The sequence below is a fragment of the Anoplopoma fimbria genome, chromosome 5, assembly GCF_027596085.1.
Source record: "Anoplopoma fimbria isolate UVic2021 breed Golden Eagle Sablefish chromosome 5, Afim_UVic_2022, whole genome shotgun sequence".
In the NCBI taxonomy this organism is placed as follows: domain Eukaryota; kingdom Metazoa; phylum Chordata; class Actinopteri; order Perciformes; family Anoplopomatidae; genus Anoplopoma; species Anoplopoma fimbria.
The window spans coordinates 6,218,261-6,239,012 of record NC_072453.1 but is presented as its reverse complement, the minus strand read 5'-3'; the positions used below and the strand labels follow the sequence as shown (position 1 = coordinate 6,239,012).

At 38.5% G+C, this 20,752-nt stretch overlaps 2 protein-coding genes across 8 annotated transcripts; one reads left to right on the top strand and one right to left on the bottom strand.

Moving 5' to 3' along the window:
• Nucleotides 1–7,916: 7,916 nt before the first annotated feature.
• znf646 (zinc finger protein 646) lies at nucleotides 7,917–17,117 on the bottom strand. Of its 4 annotated transcripts, none has more exons than XM_054598531.1 (4): nucleotides 17,030–17,117; nucleotides 12,687–15,492; nucleotides 11,387–12,469; nucleotides 7,917–10,458 (listed from the first exon to the last, which is right to left on the bottom strand). In XM_054598531.1, exons 2-4 carry the CDS (start codon nucleotides 15,281–15,283, stop codon nucleotides 9,564–9,566), a joined length of 4,575 nt encoding a protein of 1,524 aa, XP_054454506.1. In that variant the 5' UTR covers nucleotides 15,284–15,492; nucleotides 17,030–17,117; the 3' UTR covers nucleotides 7,917–9,563. The 4 variants fall into 4 exon arrangements, with proteins under 4 accessions (XP_054454506.1, XP_054454508.1, XP_054454504.1 ...); XM_054598533.1 differs by having other exon boundaries at nucleotides 16,995–17,080; XM_054598529.1 differs by lacking the exon at nucleotides 17,030–17,117 and adding an exon at nucleotides 16,753–16,932.
• On the top strand, nucleotides 15,962–19,902 carry znf668 (zinc finger protein 668). Of its 4 annotated transcripts, none has more exons than XM_054598535.1 (2): nucleotides 15,962–16,012; nucleotides 17,376–19,902. In XM_054598535.1, exons 1-2 carry the CDS (start codon nucleotides 15,991–15,993, stop codon nucleotides 19,388–19,390), a joined length of 2,037 nt encoding a protein of 678 aa, XP_054454510.1. In that variant the 5' UTR covers nucleotides 15,962–15,990; the 3' UTR covers nucleotides 19,391–19,902. The 4 variants fall into 4 exon arrangements, with proteins under 4 accessions (XP_054454510.1, XP_054454512.1, XP_054454511.1 ...); XM_054598537.1 differs by lacking the exon at nucleotides 15,962–16,012 and adding an exon at nucleotides 16,083–16,168; XM_054598536.1 differs by lacking the exon at nucleotides 15,962–16,012 and adding an exon at nucleotides 16,295–16,809.
• Nucleotides 19,903–20,752: the final 850 nt, after the last annotated feature.

Here is a 20,752-nt window from a genome sequence, read left to right as displayed (position 1 = left end):
AGTCATAAAAAAGTCATAGTATAACATGTCGCAAAAAGTAATGAAAAAAGTCATAGTATAGCATGTCGAAAAAAGTCTGGAAAAAAGTCATAGTATAGTATGTTGAAAAAAATCATGAAAAAGCTCATAATAAAGTCATAGTATAGTATGTTAGGAAAAATAAGGCAAAGTATATCTGATCCCACATGGTCAGAGAAAGAAAGAAAGTAATGAAAAAAGTCATAGTATAACATGTCGCAAAAAGTAATGAAAAAAGTCATAGTATAGCATGTCGAAAAAAGTCTGGAAAAAAGTCATAGTATAGTATGTTGAAAAAAATCATGAAAAAGCTCATAATAAAGTCATAGTATAGTATGTTAGGAAAAATAAGGCAAAGTATATCTGATCCCACATGGTCAGAGAAAGAAAGAAAGTAATGAAAAAAAAGTCATGTTGAAAAAAGTCAAAGTATAGCATGTTGAAAAAAGTCATAGTATAGCATGTTGAAAAAAGTCATAATATAGCATGTTGAAAAAAGTCATAATATAGCATGTTGAAGAAAGTCATAGAATAGCAAAAAAAGTCATGAAAAAGAATAGCTTGACGAAAACATTTTCATAAAAAAGCCATAATATAGCATGCTGAAAAAAAAAAAGTAATAGTCTATGTTAGGAAAAATAAGGCAAAAAAAAAAAAGTCATGAAAAAAAAAATGTCAAAAAGTAATGAAAAAAGTCATAGTATAGCATGTCGAAAAAAAGTCTGGAAAAAAGTCATAGTATAGTATGTTGAAAAAAATCATGAAAAAGCTCATAATAAAGTCATAGTATAGTATGTTAGGAAAAATAAGGCAAAGTATATCTGATCCCACATGGTCAGAGAAAGAAAGAAAGTAATGTCAAAAAAGGAATGTTGAAAAAAAAGTATAGCATGTTGAAAAAAGTCATAGTATAGCATGTTGAAAAAAGTCATAGTATAGCATGTTGAAAAAAGCATAATATGAAAAAAGTCATGTTGAAGAAAGTCATAGAATAGCAAAAAAAGTCATGAAAAAGAATAGCTTGTTGAAAACATTTTCATAAAAAAGCCATAATATAGCATGCTGAAAAAAGTAATAGTCTATTATATTGAAAAAAAAAAGTCATAAAAAAGTCATAGTATAACATGTCGCAAAAAGTAATGAAAAAAGTCATAGTATAGCATGTCGAAAAAAAAAAAGTCTGGAAAAAAGTCATAGTATAGTATGTTGAAAAAAATCATGAAAAAGCTCATAATAAAGTCATAGTATAGTATGTTAGGAAAAATAAGGCAAAGTATATCTGATCCCACATGGTCAGAGAAAGAAAGAAAGTAATGAAAAAAGTCATAGTATAACATGTCGCAAAAAGTAATGAAAAAAGTCATAGTATAGCATGTCGAAAAAAGTCTGGAAAAAAGTCATAGTATAGTATGTTGAAAAAAATCATGAAAAAGCTCATAATAAAGTCATAGTATAGTATGTTAGGAAAAATAAGGCAAAGTATATCTGATCCCACATGGTCAGAGAAAGAAAGAAAAAGTAATGAAAAAAGTCATAGTATAACATGTGCAAAAAGTAATGAAAAAAGTCATAGTATAGCATGTCGAAAAAAGTCTGGAAAAAAGTCATAGTATAGTATGTTGAAAAAAATCATGAAAAAGCTCATAATAAAGTCATAGTATAGTATGTTAGGAAAAATAAGGCAAAGTATATCTGATCCCACATGGTCAGAGAAAGAAAGAAAGTAATGAAAAAAGTCATAGTATAACATGTCGCAAAAAGTAATGAAAAAAGTCATAGTATAGCATGTCGAAAAAAGTCTGGAAAAAAGTCATAGTATAGTATGTTGAAAAAAATCATGAAAAAGCTCATAATAAAGTCATAGTATAGTATGTTAAAGTCATAGTATAGTATGTTTGGAAAAATAAGGCAAAGTATATCTGATCCCACATGGTCAGAGAAAGAAAGAAAGTAATGAAAAAAGTCAAAGTATAACATGTCGCAAAAAGTAATGAAAAAAGTCATAGTATAGCATGTTGAAAAAAGTCATAAAAAAGCATGTTAAAGTCATAATAAAGTCATAATAGCAAAAAAAGTCATGAAAAAAAAGCTTAAAGTCAAAACATTTTATAGCAAAAAAAGGCAAAGTATATATTGAAAAAATCATGCTCATAATAAATAAGTATAAAAAAGTAATAGTCATAGTATAGCATCGAAAAAAAAAGTAATGAAAAAAAAGTAGCATGAAAAAGTCTGGAAAAAAGTCATAGTATAGTATGTTAAAAAAAGTCAAAGTATCATGTCATTTAAAAAGAAAGATAATGAAAAAAAAATAAATGGAAAAAAAAGCTCATAATAAAGTCATAGTATAGTATGTTAGGAAAAATAAGGCAAAGTATATCTGATCCCACATATAACATGTCGCAAAAAGTAATGCTCATAATATGTCGAAAAAGTCATAGTCATAGCTCATATGTCATAGTATAGTATGTTAGGAAAAAAATAAGGCAAGGAAAAAAGTATATCTGATCCCACATGGTCAGATGTCGAAAAAAGAAAGAAAGTAATGAAAAAAGTCATAGTATAACATGTCGCAAAAAGTAATGAAAAAAGTCATAGTATAGCATGTCGAAAAAAGTCTGGAAAAAAGTCATAGTATAGTATGTTGAAAAAAATCATGAAAAAGCTCATAATAAAGTCATAGTATAGTATGTTAGGAAAAATAAGGCAAAGTATATCTGATCCCACATGGTCAGAGAAAGAAAGAAAGTAATGAAAAAAGTCAAAGTATAGCATGTCATGTATAGCATGTTGAAAAAAAAAGTCATAATATAGCATGTTGAAAAAAGTCATAATATAGCATGTTGAAGAAAGTCATAGAATAGCAAAAAAAGTCATGAAAAAGAATAGCTTGACGAAAACATTTTCATAAAAAAGCCATAATATAGCATGCTGAAAAAAGTAATAGTCTATTATATTAAAAAAAAGTCATAAAGAAGTCATAGTATAGCATATCTAAAAAAGTAATTTGATATTTTGACAAAAAAAATCCTAGTTCTGGATGTCGAATAGTAATTTAAAAAGTCCTAGTATAGCATGTCTAAAAAAGTCATAGTATATTATTTGGAAAAAAAGTAATTGTAAAGTATGTCAAAAAAGAAAGTAATAGTATAGAATGTGAAAAAAAAGTCATACAAAAAGTCAGGAAAAATAAGGCAAAGTATATCTGATCCCACATGGTCAGAAAAAGAAAGAAAGTAATGAAAAAAGTCATAGTAGAGCATGTTGAAAAAGGTCATAATAAAGTCATAGTATAGTATGTTAGGAAAAATAAGGCAAAGTATATCTGATCCCACATGGTCAGAGAAAGAAAGAAAGTAATGAAAAAAGTCAAAGTATAGCATGTTGAAAAAGGTCATAGCATAGCATGTTGAAAAAAGTCATAATATAGCATGTTGAAGAAAGTCATAATATAGCATGTCGAAAAAAGTCATAGAATAGCAAAAAAAAGTCAATCATAGAATAGCTTGATGAAAACATTTTCATAAAAAAGCCTATTATAGTCTATTATATAAAAAAAGTCATAAAAAAGTCATAAAGAAGTCATAGTATAGCATATCTAAAAAAGTAATTTGATATTTTGACAAAAAAAGTCCTAGTTCTGGATGTCGAATACTAATTTAAAATGTCCTAGTATAGCACACACCACCCGTTACAGTATAGCATGTCGAAGAAAGTAATAGTATAGAATGTGGAAAAAAGGTCATACAAAAAGTCATTGTCTTTTATATCAAAAAAGTCATAAAAAAGTAATAGTATTGTATGTCGAAAAGAAGTCATAAATAGCATGTCATAGTATAGTGCGTTATAAAAAACATGAGGATGTCATAGTAAAGCATGTTAAAAAAGTCATAGTATAGTTTCTTGAAAAAAGTATTCAAAAAGTCAAAAATCATAGCATAAATTGTCTTAAATAAGTCATAAAAAAGCTTAGCATGTTGAAAAAATGTAATACTATAGCATGTCAAAAACAACAAAAAAATATCATAGTATAGCATGTCGTAAAAGGTATATTATGTTTAAAAAAAGTCAGAGGATAGCATGTTGAAGAAACTTTGAATATTATGCTGAAAAAAGTAATGCACAAAGTCATAGTATAGCATGTTCAAAAAAGTCATAGTATAGTTATTTCATTATGTCAAAAAAAAATTGGAAAAGTAATTGCAAAGTGTGCCGAAAAATGTCATAGTATGCCATATCAGAAAAAGCACTTGTGCCGAAAAAAGTATAGCATTTTCTACAAAGTCCCCCCAAAAAAGTCATAGTATAGCATGTCAAAGTAAGTCATGGAATATTGTGTATATATATATTATTTTTTATATTTTATGTCAAAAAAATTAATAGTATAGTAAGTCGAAAGAAATCATAAAATTCACATTAAAGAATACTGAAAAGAGTATTCATTGAATAGTATCTTGAAAAAAGTCACAGTATAGTATGTCAAAAAAAGTTTAGTATCTCGATATGAAAAAAAGTCCTCCACTACAGTGATTGTATGAACACTCAATAAAATCACACCATAAAATATGTGAATGTCTGTCTTATGTCGGATTATAAATAGCTTGATCTCTCCTCTGCTCAGACAGTTTAAAACCACATAACAACTGCATATCAGCTCAAAAGAGGTGCAGCAAGAGAGGATTGCATTACCCCGCTCAGGAAAAGTGCTTTCAGTCCGTATGCATTTTCTGTAAAAGCTACACTAGAATGAAACTCCATCCCAGTGTCCATTAGAGACCTGGACACCTAATGTTCATTGAAAGCTCATTTAAAGAAGTGTTTAGTTAGTGCCCAGCTCAGTCAGCACTAGAACATAACAGTACCTTATTGTCCTCCATCGGTCCGATCTGAACCTTCCTGTCTGCTGTCACCTCTCTGTCTATGTTATGTCTATGCAGTTTCAAGCGACCCTCATCTACCTGCATGCATGTCTTTTATTGTTGTTCTGCTGTGTCAGACTGATTTCTCAGTATTCTTTTATGTTTTTTGCTTCTGCTGTCTTTTTTTACTGTCTAACAATGCAACATATTTTTTCTTTAGTCCATGTTTATATTAACATAATTATCCCTAATTAATTTGCTCTGCATGTGTCGTTTTATGTGCCTCTGTGTTAAATAACTACATAGTACTTCACAATGTTTTACAAGAGTATCCGTAACCGCTTATCCTGTTAAGGGTCACGGGGGACAGTGATAGCCACTGCACCACCGTGCAGCCCCTAAATTATGTTTCTACTTTTTATAAATATTGTCTCTCCTTTTATTATATCTGCAATCTTATAAAGGAGATATGATGAATAACTTATAACTTATATTCTTTTTTTTAGGGTGACCTTGTAATATCTATCCAGGGACAACAGATGATGAACAAAATTGCCTCTTGGCTAACTCTAAATAAATAAATGTCAAAAAAGGTAAAAAATGTAGCATGCAGAAAAAACGTCATGCTACATTATGTCATAAATAGCCAAGTTGAAAAAAACTAATAGGACAATATGTTGAAAAAGAAAATGATTCAAATGTCAGAGTATGTAAAAAAATAAATAAAGTAATTCTAAAGTCTGTTGAGAACAAAAAACATGTGGTATGTGGAGAACAAAGATGTTATGTGGAAAAAAAAACTTGAAAAAGCAAAATTAAATTATGTGGAAAAAAGTCAAGGTATAGTACCTAGAAAGAAAAGCCACATTTAACGAGAACCATAAAAACGTCATAGTATAGTATGTCAAAGAAAGCCAGTTTATTATGATGAAAAAAGACTTAGTATAGTCTATCAGAAAATGCCATTGTATAGTATGTCCCAAAAATATCATAGAATATGTTGAAAAAAGTATAGCAGTTTAGTGTGTTATAAAACATGTAAATCAAAGAATAGTATTTCATTAAAAAGTCAGCGTATGTCTTTAAATCTATTAGTATGTCATAAAAGTCATGGTATAATATGTCATACAAATTTCATAGTATAGTATGTCATATAAAAACTTTAATTTCATATTAAAGAATGTCACTTAAACGGTCATAGTATGACACTTCATGAAAAAAGGTCACAGTATATTATACAATAAAATAAGATATTGTACAAACATGCAAAAAAAAACCATCACATAGTATCCAATATACTTAAATTGACTATCACTTGGAAGATCTTTGAAAATAAACAAACACATTGTATTTCTTCAAGTCTTTTAATTCATTTTAATTATTTTAATAATTTGCTTGTTTTCTAAACTAGGTCCTAACAAAGAAGTACAAATCTACGTTCCATAGTGACAAAATAGTTATATAAATATGAATTAAATAGTGAGCATACATTTCTGAGCATTGAAATCAAATAAATCCAAACATGTTGTATATGCTTTTTTATTACACAATAGCAGTTTTCTCCTGCTGAAGAAAATCTGAATGTACATATATCAGACTGATCATTTCCTTAAAATATTTACAGAGAGAACTCTGAGATTTACACACGCCACAAATACCAGGCTGTGATTGTGATCAATGACAGAGGAGTGAACGTTTTAAGTGCCACAGGGAGATTGGATGGACATTGTAAAAAAAAAAAAAAAAAAAAGTTTACTGTTTTAACTCAAATGTGAATGTGTCGTTTTACATGTAGGCTACCATGGCATAAGGAAATATGTTATAGTAAGATCATCTAAATCTTAATTAATACACGTACGATTTTAAATAATGTAAGAAAACGGCAGATGGCATGGTTACTTATGACTTCTGGTGACTAGTAGTTCTCTTGAATACCTATGTTGAATACACTTCCTGTAAGTCGCTTTGGATAAAAGCGTCTGCTAAATGACTGTAATGTAATGTAATGTAATGTTATCAAGGCTAGTGTAGGTAGGTATACTGAATCTGATGCCACCGTACTCCATACAATGGAAAGACAAAACAAATATGTTCTTGGTTCATGCACTGAAACAATACTTTCAGCATATTGCTTAAATATTACTACCCGCAAACTAAGGTGAGGTGAACTATCGAACAGCCGACTTGTTGCCCGTCGACACCCCGACAGACGACAACAGGTTGGGTTGCCTTATTCTAAACTTCCTGACCTCCTTAGGCTACAAGTGTCTCATCTATAAATGTGCAAATATAACTCTGAAAACAACAAACTGCAGCGAAAAACAACCATTTTATGGAAAAAAACAGCTTCTTGAAACTACAATGTAAAACCTTAAAATTGATGCTTCATCCATTCCATGTCTTACAGTTGATAACTAGATCTATAGTTACAGTGTATTCTCTACATTTAAGCTGCATGAGGCATTAAGTAGTTGCTAGGTAGGCAGGACTTACCATGAGGTATTTTATACTTCTGACCAGTGCCAAACATACTCATACATGAAATGTAATGTATAAGGCATAAAGAAAAGAAAATTTCAGATTGTTATAAAAAAAAAAACAAGGGCCATGTGATCCCTTTTGCTAGATTTCTGATTTGTGAAAATAAACCACAATTATGTTAGCAACATGGCAAAAAACTAAACAAATTAATCAATAATTGCACATTTTTAAAGAACATAAAATGGTTCATGGACCTGACAGTGGAGATGAAACTGGTTCGTCTTTGCACATCCATAAAGCCTGGTTTGTTTGTAGCAATACTTGTGCTTGGCAGAAATTAGGCATTTTGCCCACATATTTGTTAGTTTGAAAATACATCGGCACACTATTTGATTCATAAAAAGCATTTGTGGGGTAAGAAACTTCATGGAGACAAAAAAGAACCATTTTCACATCACAGTTGAAATACTTCTGTTATCGACTTATTTTAAACATTTTGGCTGTCTGTGGCTGAGGAGATTCACAAATCAGAAGATAGATTTAAAAAAAAAAAAAAAAAAAAAAAAAAAAAAAAAAATCTAATTTTGCGGACAATATAAAATCAACATTGTGGTTTACAGTTTATAACAAGTACAGTGAGAGGAGGTTTGTTCACATTTAACTGCTACAGTTGACTTACATTTTAGGCACTGGCACTTTAACATAACTGAGGCTTCTCAAAGGTTCAAGATTAATCTTAATTGAACAGCATGCACTGCATGTGGAGCTGCAGCTGACTGTCAACTGACAAGTGTTACATGAGCTAAATTATAAGTGTTGAAATGGCACAAGTGAAGATAAAATGCTCAGTTCAGAAACTGATTATCTACAATGTTTTACACATCAGGTATGTTCCTTTGCAAGGTTTACCCTGAGTGCTGCCAATAATGTTTGGCTCATTCATTCCTGCCTGTTGTAACTAAGAACTAATAAGCAAATACAAATTGACAGATGATGTTCCTTAAGGGCTGCACGGTGGTGTAGTGGTTAGCACTGTCGCCTCACAGCAAGAGGGGCCCGGGTTCAATTCCCCGGCTGGACAACCTTCTGTGTGGAGTTTGCATGTTCTCCCCGTGTCAGCGTGGGTTCTCTCCGGGTTCTCCGGCTTCCTCCCACAGTCCAAAGACATGCAGCTTAGGTTCATTGAAGACTCTAAATTGCCCGTAGGTGTGGATGTGAGCGTGAATGGTTGTCTGTCTCTATATGTCTGCCCTGTGATAGGCTGGCGACCTGTCCAGGGTGTACCCTGCCTTCGCCCATTGACAGCTGGGATCGGCTCCAGCACCCCCGCGACCCTTAACTGGATAAGCGGTTACGGAAGATGGATGGATGGATGGATGTTCCTTAAAGGCTACATGAGTTTTAGAAGACAGATTTTTACAACATTCATAAAAAGCTCTTCTAATAAAATATGCACATAAAATAACAGGAATAAATTAATAAAAAACTCATTTTTTTAGCATACAATGTCACTCAACGTGAATATTATTAACAGTACGACTATTTACTTGATAATATGATTTCAGAAAATAGCTTTGCCACTGACCTTTTGACACACCCAGAGGTATTTGACTTAATAACAACAGGCTTGCCTGATGTGCAATCCAAAAGGAAAGTGAGCAGTCCTTTGACACTGACGGCAAAGCTAACAAAAGGATTCAGAGATATATATAGTTTGTATATTTCGTTTCCTAAGGAACTTACAGAGGCACTGAACACGATTATACAAAGTAAGAGAGGCGAGATCACTGTTAGAACAGTACTGTCTTACAAAAACATGTTATCAGTGTTTATGTTCTTGCATGGACCTGGGCTGCACTTTTCTGTTCACTTTGGTTGGGTTGTTTGTGATTGAGGATTGAGCGCCGACTAGTACTTTCATCAGCCGTCCTGTACTCTGGGATCCTGTGTATTTATGGACAACATTCAGGCCTTATTAAAAGCTGACTGATAAACCCTCTGGAGTCTTTTGAATGATGTCACCATCTTTTGTGGGGGTAAGACTGGAAGTCAGTAATGAAAAGTGCAAGTCCTCAAGGTAGCTTCTGTCATAAACAAGGAGAATTTTTTTGGAAAAAAATACTGTTTTACAATTACTGATAGAGGGATGAAAAACTGATAAATAAAAGGACTGTGTTCTTCTCTTGTACAATCTGGAATCCAACTTTAAAGAAAAGACCCCATGTCTAAGTCCATAAACGCGTTAGCATCCATGCTAAAAGACGAGTCGTAGGTCTGGCTGTTCTGGTGCATCTTCTGATGGTGCCGCAGGTTGGACTTGCTGGAAAAGCTCTTGTCGCACAGCAGGCAGGCAAAGGGCTTCTCTTTGGTGTGGATTCGTCGGTGACATATGAGCTGTGTGGACACGCGGAACGCCTTCCCACACTCCAGACACTGGTAGCGCTTGGGCTCTGTATGAATGCGCCGGTGGTTCTTGAGAGCCATCAGATTGGTGAACTCTTTCTGGCAGACAGAGCAGAAGAATGAGCCCGTCTTGTGGCTGTTCTTGTGGTTGAGGAGGGAGCCGGCGTGGCGGTAAGTGCGGCCGCAATGCTCGCAGACGTGGCTCTTCTCCTCTGTGCCAGGAGACTCGTTACTCATCTGTGAATTTGTGATGCTTTCTGGAATGTGGGACAAAGGTGGTGGAACCTGCTTGTGCATCACGTCGATCCCCATCGTCTGACTTATTCCTGAGTCCCAGCAAATGTTGTTATCTACAGGTTCATCCATGCTTTGTTGATAGGGGTCCTGAGCCCTGTGGTGCGTGTCCTGGTGCTGCTGGTAACTAGCTGTGTTGGGAAAGCTCTGCTGGCAAGGGCTGCAGACCACAGACTGGTCCTTTGAGTGCACCTCCATGTGGCTCTGCAGGTGTGCGACTAGACAGAAGGTCTTGCCGCACTCTGGGCAGCAGTGACGCCTCATCATGGAGTGTATCTGTAGAGTGACAGGATCAGGAAATGTCTGGAGACACAAGGTACAGTGGTGGAGGTTTTCGGAGTGGGTCTTTTTATGGTTGAGGAGAGAGCCAGCATGGCGGTAGGAGCGCCCACAAAGATCACACCTGCAGCAGGGATATGTTCATATTCAATGCCTGATATTACAGTTCAACTAATTTAACTTTTTAATCAACCTGCAAATTACTTAATATTACTTAACTTGTACTATTATAAAACATTATTTTACTTTTAAAATAACAGCCTGACCAATACTGGATCTTTAAGGCTGATATCTATAATTATATTAGTTTTTTAACATTAACACAAAAACATAAACAAACACTGTTAAAAATGATCCTTAAATGTGTTTTTAAGCTATAAACGTAACTGTCGTTTTTTCTGTAACCACTGCATAGCATTACATTAACAGCACAAGGCTGCTGTCACCTTTCTGTGTAAGGAAATTAAGCCGTAAGCACATATGTTGAATCCGTGTTAATGACTTTTATTTATTTATTTTTTGACAATTCTCTGGCAATAGCAATGTGTTTTCCTACGCTGCAACAAGAGTGTGTGGATGAAGCATTAAGTTGTTTCATGTTTCATATTAAGCAGCTGCTTAGTTAGCTAGCTAATGTTCACTTGCTAATTCCAACATGTTTTCAAACTAATGTTACACTGGTAACAGAAAAAGAACGCTGGGTCCGTGCTCTCCGCCACACGGGGAGACTACAGCTGGGAGGAGAGCAGACAGCCTCTCTGGCCAACATGTGTTGTCACAAAGATATAGAACAGGCAGGATATTTTAAATTTAAAAAAACAAACTTGTCAGTGAACTTATCTTTAACATTGTTTACTACAATTTCTGGTAACATATCGGCTGTAAGCTTAAATCAGACGATATGTTGGCCTGACAAATATATCAGAAGGGTCAGGAAAGCTTTGTTAAACAAAAAGAAAACATATAGAAAGCCCCTGATGGAGACTAATAGATAAAAAAACACAAAAAAAACAAGACTTACATACTGAGTTAACATTAACACATAAACTCACATGAAGCACTTGTCTCCCCTCTCTGACTGCTGAACTCCAGCTCTCGGGGAGTTCTCTTGGCCTCTGCGGCAGCGGTGCCTCTTCAGGCCAGACCTGCCTTGGAAGCTCTTTCCACACGCAGGACAGCTGAAATGACTTGCAACGCGATTGTGGACCCTCTGGTGGTTGTGCAGGATACTGGCGAGGCGGAAGGCCTTTCCACATGTGAGACAGACATACTTTTTCTTCTGTGTATGGATGCGTGTGTGATTGCGTAAAGCCATGGGGTTGGTGAAAGGCTTAGAGCAGAAGGAGCAACTGAAGTGTCCCGTCTTGTGGGTGTTTTTGTGGTTCAGCAGAGAGCCTGCGTGACGGTAGCTGCGATTACATATGTTGCATGTGAAAGGTCGCTCCTCTTTATTTGTAGACACATTTGTTTTTGCGTCACTGCTGCCTGAACGTCCATCGCAGGTGTGGGCTGTCAGTTGGTCAGCAGAGAGAAAGGCCTGCTTACATTCCTTACATTTAAATGCCCTAGGTTTTAGGCCCCTCCTGCCTCTGGTCCTATCCTTTCTGAGGTCTGTACAGACGTGGGCTAGTAGCTGCTTCCTTCCCCTAAAGCCTTTTCCACAGTTTTGGCAAGAGTGCTTTTTATATGCTAAGTGAGTGCGCAGGTGGTTCTTCATCGCTAGTTGATTAGAGTAAGAGTTGTTGCAAACAGAACAGTAATATTCGCCTGTTTTATGAGAGTTTTTGTGATTGACGAGGCTTCCTGCGTGGCGATACGTGCGTCCACATTGATCACAGGAGAAAGGCCGTTGGTCACCTGTGTCCTCTGATTTGACTGCTGTCTCCCGCTTTGTTTGTCCTCTCTTACCTCCCCGCAGTTGCTTGCAGCGTCGGGAGGAGGAAAAAGCCTGACTGGCATTTGAAGTTAGGGACTGCATTCCTCCATCATCTGACCCGGTCCCATTCATCTGCATGAGAGTCTGGATCTGGTTGTTGAGATCTTGGATTTTGGCTTGGTTCTCTTTGTGCCTTCTCATATGATTCAGTAGCTGTTTCTGAATCTTGAAGGCTTTCCCACACTCATGACAAGTATGCCTGGGGGAGGAGACAAGGCATATGGTGAATTCTCGGATTGCAAAACAGGCAACCATGATGACAAAACACATCAGCAACACAAAAAATAAAGACTCTACAGGAAACTTTAAGGTTTTTGGTTTAACACTTTCTCATAATTTCGAACAAATGTTAACAGTGTGCAACATGAATAACAATTTTACATGCATGGATGATGTGTATCCTTACTGGAACTAACCTCTTAATATCAAAGTGGGACCTCTGATGGTTTTTAAGGGCCAACAGGTTGTAGAAGCGCTTCTGGCAGATGAGACATCGGAACACACCCGTTTTGTGGGACTTTTTGTGGTTAAGGAGGGAGCCGGCGTGTCTGTATGAACGCCCACACTGATCACACTTGTATTGGCGATCTTCGGAATCCAGAGTTTCTTTGTTGTGACTCATGTCTTTATTCAGGGAAACATCATTTAATTGAATTTCCTCCTTTCCATGTGTAGACTCATCCGTCCTCTCAGCTGTGCAACCATGGCTTTCAAGATGATGGTAGTTGGTGCAGAAGATGCCACAGCTGCCACAGATGATACTCTGTGCTTCTTCTTTTCCTACAGATACACCACTGTTGTTCATATGTACATGATTTACATTATCTACCTGGTCCTTTTTGTGTAGAACCTGATGAATGATCAAGTCCTGCCTATTGGCAAAACTTTCTCCACATGTGCTACAGATCATCATCTCTCCGGGTTCATCTTCTTTCATTTCTTCATGGGAAGACATGGAGGAAGGCCCTGAGCTTGCAGGAGTACCATTCGCCTGTGTGTGCCCTCGGAGATGGCTCCTGAGAGCCCTCATGCTGGTGTAGCTGTTTCCACATATAGAGCACTGACAAAGATCTCCATCGTCATCATCATCATCCTCGTCAGCACTACCACCTTCTCCGTCACCATTCAGCTGATCAATGCTCATATCGTCATGGAAGTTCTGTTCAAAGTAACTTTGGTCGTGGCTATTCAGACCGTGACACTCGACATTACTCGCTGGATTTCCAATGACACAGTGACCATTACTGTCCTGGAAATTGATATTACTGTCATAGTCACTGCTAGTAGTGTTGTGTTGCTGCTGTAGCAGTGGGCAACTGTGAGACTTAATCCCTGCAATATCTGCAAATGTCTCCCCACAGTCTGCACACATGTGCCTCTGCGTTGGGTGTTCATTGTGAGGTAGATGCATGATATCCTGGGAAAAGTCCTGTTTAAACTGCTCATGGTATAACGCTCTATTGCTGTGGTCCACTCCATTCTCCTGATCCACACCAAGCACAGGAGTAGTGACTTCCTCCTCCTCGTCTTGAGAGGAGAAGCAGCTCTGTTGGTTATCGAGAGTCAGAGGCTCTGAGGAGAGCCAGTCCCCCTCAGTGTTGAGACCAAAAGATGCCGACTGAGCTTTGTGAAGACGAAGATGGCTTTTTAGGGCAGCTAGATGAGGGTAGCTCTTTCTGCAGATGGAACATTGGTAAATCCCGACCTGATGTGACCTTTTGTGGTTGATGAGGCTCCCAGAGTGCCGGTAGCTTTTACTGCATATTTGACACCTGAAAGGACGATCAGAATCTACAGATGAAGTCTCTTCTGGTTCAGTTGCATTCTCAGTGTTTTGTGTGTGCATCAGGGCCGGATTGAGAATGCTTGTATCTATGATTGGGGGTTCTCCCTGAGTGCTGTTGGAAGGGGGTGTTTGATTATTGAGGCAGTCGGAGTACACATGGCCGTTACTTCTTAACCGCTCCTGTGGCTGATCAAAGCCTCCATGATTATCTATTGATGATACTGAGGGAACATTATTTATAGGAGATGCATAAAAATTTGACTCTGGAGAAGCAATACTGTTGTCATACGATATATTGTGGTTCTCTGACAAAGTATCATGATGACCAAATGACAGAGAGGAAGAGTTATGCATTTGGATGTGTTCCTGGAACTCTTCATCATTGGGGAAAAGTACCTGACACAAATGGCAAAAATTTACTGGAGTATCCTGGCTCTCAGGTGAAAACTGGCCCAGTGGTGTGTCTGTGTATGAGCCACTCATTGAATCAGGGTCTGTCCCGCTTCTTGTCTTGTGAGTTCTCTGGTGGCTATAGAGGGCAGCCATGTTATTGAACAGCTTGAAACACACTGTGCACTCAAACATTCCCACTTGGTGAGTTTTTTTATGATTGGTCAGGCTTCGATGGTGTATGTATGACTTGTCACATAAATCACATCTGAAAGGTCGATTTTCTGCATCATCAGAGGTCTCGGATTGTGCATTATAAACAACCTCCATCTTGTCGTCAGCTGGGCTATTTTCTGTAGAAATCTGGACATTGGCCGACTGCTCACTGAGATCATTTTCAATTTCATCTTTGTTTTCATGTGTGGGATATTCCATGTCTACCTTCCTAAACGTCTGCTCCTTTACTCGCCTCGCAAGATGAACCCTCTCATGTGTGGACAGCTGTGTTGCCAGACGAAAAGATTTCCCACATTCGGCACAAGAGTACTTTTTCTGTGAAGTGTGGCTCCGGAGATGACTCTTCAGGGCCAAAGCATTGGAGTTTTCTTTACCGCAGATGTTACATTGAAAAGAACCCACTTCGTGAGTCTTTTTGTGGTTAGCTAGGCTACCAGCATGCCTATAACCACGTCCACATTCATCACATTTAAATTTGCGTTCTTCCTCTTCTTGAAGATGAGCGTCCATGTGCTCGAGCAGACTGGGCATATTGGGACATACCATGCCACATTGTTTGCAAGGAAAACCTGTTGTCCTGCCAGGGTCTTGCTCTGCCATTACAAGGTAGCAATTTATCGGAGTGCACCAGACACAGAGTGTATGAAAATGCAAAGGGGAAATGCATTAGATGCTTTTAATGTCCGTATACAAAGAGGATTTTTAATAAGGTCCGAGCAGTGCCCAGTGACGTAACATGGCAGAAGATGTTGAGAACCAGTTCCACACAATTAGGAGGGCGACTTAAATTTAGGGGCAGGCAAATTGAGCTGTTGAGGAAAGAAAAAATACCAGTTAGGGCTGTGGTGAAAACATAAAAAAAAAAATCTATGTAACTGTATTCAGCTTTATGCCATGATGTATACATTGCAGAAGGTACAAATAACCTTGTAATTCCTGTAGCATCAGCGAAAATCTCATAAAGTAAATGGCTCACATCCCTGATTTAAATCAATGCATCTTTGTAAATACACAACACTATATTTAAGATCACATGCAACACTTCCAGCAAGTAACTAGTACCATGGACCGACGTATTAAGTTGAAAGCAGCTAGAAACGGTCACCAGCCCAACATGTTGCCTACCCCTCTGCAGCAGCAGGCTAACTGAACTAGCTATGTCAATAAACCGGGAAACGCCTCTTTCTCTATATATTTATTGCCATTCCAACAAAAAACATTTTCTCCGACATTGTAAACAAAACCAGAACGAACACACTCGTCGTCATCACGTTGTGAGGACGAGCGAGCCGGCCAGCTGCAGCTAGATGTGTGTAATAGTGTGCAAAGGTGAGTGCGCTCCCAGCTAGCATCGCCAGGGCTAACTAGCTAAACAAACATTGCACCAAAAAGCCAAGAAGTCGTTTTAAAAGCAGAGTCACAACGTCAGCAAATGTGTCAAATTAAATACCTGCAGCAGTGCTCATTCAACGCCAGCCTCCGGAGGTAAATGTTCATTCCTTATTTAAAAAGCGTTATTTTTGTATAAAGGGCAACCCCCCCCTTTTCTCCCAATTGTCTTTTTCCTTCCATCCCCATTTCCACATTGCTCTTGTTGCTAGGAAACAGGAAATGTGCAGCAGTGAAATGCTTCCCCTCTCGCTCGATAGACGAAAAGTTTAATTAAAAATAATTGCGGCGAGCTCGGCGTTAAATAAATCCCAAAGCAAACATTAAACTCAAATTTAACCCAAACACTTAGGTTAACCACCATGTTAACATTGTGCTGCTGGTTATCGTAAAACACCCAAAGCACGTCAGCCGTCTAGTGTTACGTTAGCTCACTTAGCATTAGCCACTTCTGCTATTGACTTCAGCTTGGCACACGTTTCCAATATGGCAAACAGCCTGCTCGCATCATATGAACCAGCATGTTTTACCAGGGTGTTTTAATACATTTATTATTAGTCTTATCCTGATATTCTGTAACATTACGCGCATTAAAATGTTGCACACTTGGCTTGCCGAGAGCTTTCGTCATCATGGTCCTAGCGCCGTCCCCCACCCTGTAGCCAGTCGACAGCAATCACCTTGTCTCACTGCAAATGCAGTCGTGTACAGATCCAGCTATTAATGTCCTGATTCTGGTAAGAAATGTCTTCGTTTATTTAATGCACACAAGGCAGCTAATGTTAACCAAAGCCATCCCGCATAATCTCGGTCATTATGATGACGACACTGTCGAGTGAATTGGTGCAGCCGGTCCTAAAGCCAGCCATTTTGAGTTAGTTAAAGTGTTTAGCAAGAGCGCTAACAAAGAAATAATACGTACATATCGTATGCTGTTGTTATCACCAACACACTTACTGGTGATCTTTGATCCTCGGGCACATGTCAGTCAATTATGCACAGTGGTCTCTGTCATCGCATCGCGACTTCCTTTGGCATCAAAGCGGTTAGCTTATTGTCCCTGAGGTCCTAATGCCAGCCATTTTGTGATTTAATGCATACCAAAATATTTCTATTATGATTGTAACATAGATTTTTTTCAAGTCTATCCTCATCAGCCGTTGCCACGATCTGCTCTCCTAATTCTCATCTATCATAGCCAATGACTTAAACCTGATGTCTTTTAGTCTCATAGTCTTATGCTGCTAATAATCTGTTTATTTACATACTTATTACAAAGGTCTTTAAAAAAATGTCTTTGCAGGTATAAAGATGGCCTCTCGTCAGCCTGGCAACCCCCCTCTTGTGGAGCAGTACACCCCTCCTGCACAGGATGAAGAGAGCCAACAAGAGGAAGAGCTGGGGAGGGATCAGCCTGCAAAAAAACGCGGCAGAGGCAGGCCTCCAAAAGCCAAACCATCCTTCAAATGCTCTGCATGCACAGAGGCTTTCAAGACTCTGTCAGCTCTGCGGAGCCACAAGCTCTCGGAACACGTAAAGGATCGTCAGCAACAGCACTCGTGTTCTCAATGTACTAAAACATTTTCGAGCAAGGCTCAACTCTCAAAGCATGAGCGTACTCACTCAGCTCAGCGCCCCTTTCAGTGTCCCGACTGTCACAAGGCTTACAAGACACCCACAGAGCTACGCAACCATAGCCGCTCTCACACTGGGGAGAAACCATTCGTATGCACAGAGTGTGGAAAGGCCTTTATGCAAGCCATATGCCTGAGGATCCATATGACACAGCACAGTGGCGAGCGTCCTTTCTCTTGCCGTCAGTGCTCTAAGAGCTACCCCACCCTGTCTAAACTGAAGGTGCACATGCGTTCTCACACGGGAGAAAAGCCATACTTCTGTGCTGAGTGCGGTAAGAGTTTTGCAGATCCTTCTGTGTTTAGGAAACACAGAAGGAACCACCAAGGCCACCGACCGTACGCTTGTGATGAGTGCGGGAAAACGTACACAGAGCTGAAGGACCTGAAAAACCATGAGCGCTCCCACACTGGAGAAAAACCATACCTGTGCTCAGAATGTGGCAAAGCCTTCTCCCGCTCCTCCTCCCTTGCCTGCCATCAGCGTATTCACTCCCAGAACAAACCCTACCAGTGCGAGCAGTGCGGTAAAGGCTTCACCCAGCTCTCTTCCTACCAGTCTCATCTCCGCACTCACTCTGGTGAGAAGCCGTTCCTCTGCCCACAGTGTGGCAAGATGTTTTCTGACCCCTCAAGTTTCCGTCGCCACCAGCGAGCCCACTTGGGTTTCAAACCATATCCCTGTGATAAGTGTTCCAAGAGGTTCCGGCAGCCAGCCGATCTGGCCGTGCATGAGCGTGTTCACTCTGGAGAGCGGCCTTACAAATGCCAGAGCTGTGACAAAGCCTTTGTAGCGTCCTGGGATCTGCGCCGCCACATGCTTGTCCACACGGGTCTTAGGCCCTTCTCTTGCACTGAGTGTGACAAGTCATTTGCTGAGCGCTCCAGCCTCAACAAGCACCGACGTGTGCACTCTGGAGAAAGGCCTTTCAAATGTGAGGAGTGTTTGAAGTCATTCGTGGTGTCCTCAAGCCTGCGCAAACATGAGAGAACTCATCTAGCTGAGCAGTCTGAGCAGCAGCAGCAGCAAAAACAACAACAACAACAGCAACAACAGCAACAGCAGCAACAGCAGCAACAACAGCAACAACAGGAGACGGAGGCCGGGTCAGCCTCAGCCTTCACTACCCACACAACTCTCCCTCAGTTCTCCTGTACTCACTGTGATGCTACATTTGGAAGCTGGGATGAAGTTCAGGCGCATGAGAATCTTCACTCCATTGACTCCACTCCTCAGGCTGTAAACAAAATCGTGCCTGTGGACTCACATGTCTGTGAAACCTGCCAGGCAGAGTTTGCACAGCTGGCAGACTTGCAGGAGCACGAGAAGCAGCATCCCAAGCCGAGGCCTCATGTTTGCAGCAGCTGCGGCAAAGGCTTCCTCAACAAATCTGGACTGCGTAAACACCAGAAGATCCACTCCACCAGTAAACCTCACAGCTGCCCCCACTGTGGCAAAGCTTTCCTGTTTGCTGCCTATCTTCGCAAGCACTTGCGGACTCATGCAGACCCTGTCCCAGCAAGCCAACTCAGTGACATAAACATTATTCACACTGATCCACTTCCCTCTCCTCCAACCCCCAGTGAGGTATCCCCCTCCACGGTTGAACCTAGCGCTATTTCCCCGACAGTTCCGGTCACTGTACCTGTGACTGAGTACTTGATCAAAGAAGAGGGACTTTGAGCTGTTTTCTTTTAATGTTTTTGTTTTTATTCCACAAATATTTAGCCATGGACCTTACATCTTTTTAGATGATGGGTCTAATGAAGTGTTCTTTTACAGGAAAACTTTTTTTCAAGAAAAACTCAAAATAGAGTTTCCTTTATGTAAATTGTCAGTGCTTTGTCACTGTTTTGCATTGCCATGATATTTCAAAGATGTTACATATGGTGTTCATTTAAAAAAAACAAAAAAACATATATGCTATAAGTAGCCTACTATAAATATCTACTCTGTTATCTGTAATCTCTTCATAAAAATATGGTGTTGCTAACATGTATGCTGATCACTTAAGATGTTGTGATTTCAGGTAAATGTATTTTATGATGCTTTTAAATTCCTTTAATTTACATTTTGTAGGAACAAAACGTTACTGTTTTACTGTGTATGTATTAGAATTATTTAATATAAATTTGTTGGGTAAAAAATAAGGAAGTCAATTGCATTCCGGAATGTAAAAAATCAGTTGAGTTACATTTTACTCAAATAAAAAACGAGTATTGTGTAAATAGTTCCAATGTTTTTTTAGAATTTTTTTTGTTACAAGTTATCTTTGTCAGGAGCATCTTCAATTTTGAAAAGGCAGCTGCTTAGGAAAAGTCAAGTCAGCACAACATCTGGTGTGAAACTGTAAAAAATACATTGCAATGACAAAATTATTTCTTGGGAATGCACGCAAAGCGTATAAGCTCTCTTACTGATATAAACTTCATTCCTATTAATGTATGGTGAATTACATGAAGTACCACGGGAATCCATGCATACCAACAGCTGGATATATTTGCTTTGACCTTTTTGAATGTTTTAATGAAAAGCTTTCAAGCTTTATGCTCCTTAAAGCTTTTTAAGATGAGTTAGTGGTACATCCCATTTAAAAACGGGGGATCCATAATCATTCGGGGCAGAGAAAATGATCATCATTAAATTCTGTGTGATCTTAACGACATTTTGTTGATTTTATACTTCAAGAAGAATTCCGAACACACATGAAATTTAAGCTAGATTTAAAAGGGAAATGATCTGTCCGAAATATGTAATAACAATTTCAGCAGTTGTGGGTCCCTTTTTCCAACTTTCCCTTTGTTAAGATTCCAAACAAAAGCCAGGAGCGATAATGGCACCAATAATAACAGGCCTTTCACCTGTTCTCCAGACAGCGGTGGATGCCACCCACAACACCTACAAGTGTCGCTCCCTGTGATTTGGGTCTCCGTGCGTCGCCTGGTGAACCTCTTCCTGGCTGAGCTGCTCTTTACCAAACTAGAGGTTGAAAAAGGGACAGCATCTGCTTAAGAGCCTGTTTTTAGCAAACACTGGTTGTGTCCA

Excerpts from the sequence above, each read along its gene's own strand:
- znf646 (XM_054598531.1), bottom strand. The coding sequence starts at position 15,283 with ATGGCAGAGCAAGACCCTGGCAGGACAACAGGTTTTCCTTGCAAACAA. Across the intron at positions 12,470-12,686 it reads TCCCACTTTGATATTAAGAG|GCATACTTGTCATGAGTGTG; the intron begins GTTAGTTCCAGT and ends CTCCTCCCCCAG. Across the intron at positions 10,459-11,386 it reads AGGGGAGACAAGTGCTTCAT|GTGTGATCTTTGTGGGCGCT; the intron begins GTGAGTTTATGT and ends TCCCTGCTGCAG.
- znf668 (XM_054598534.1), top strand. The coding sequence starts at position 17,054 with ATGTCAGTCAATTATGCACAGTGGTCTCTGTCATCGCATCGCGACTTC. Across the intron at positions 17,118-17,375 it reads CTTCCTTTGGCATCAAAGCG|GTATAAAGATGGCCTCTCGT; the intron begins GTTAGCTTATTG and ends ATGTCTTTGCAG.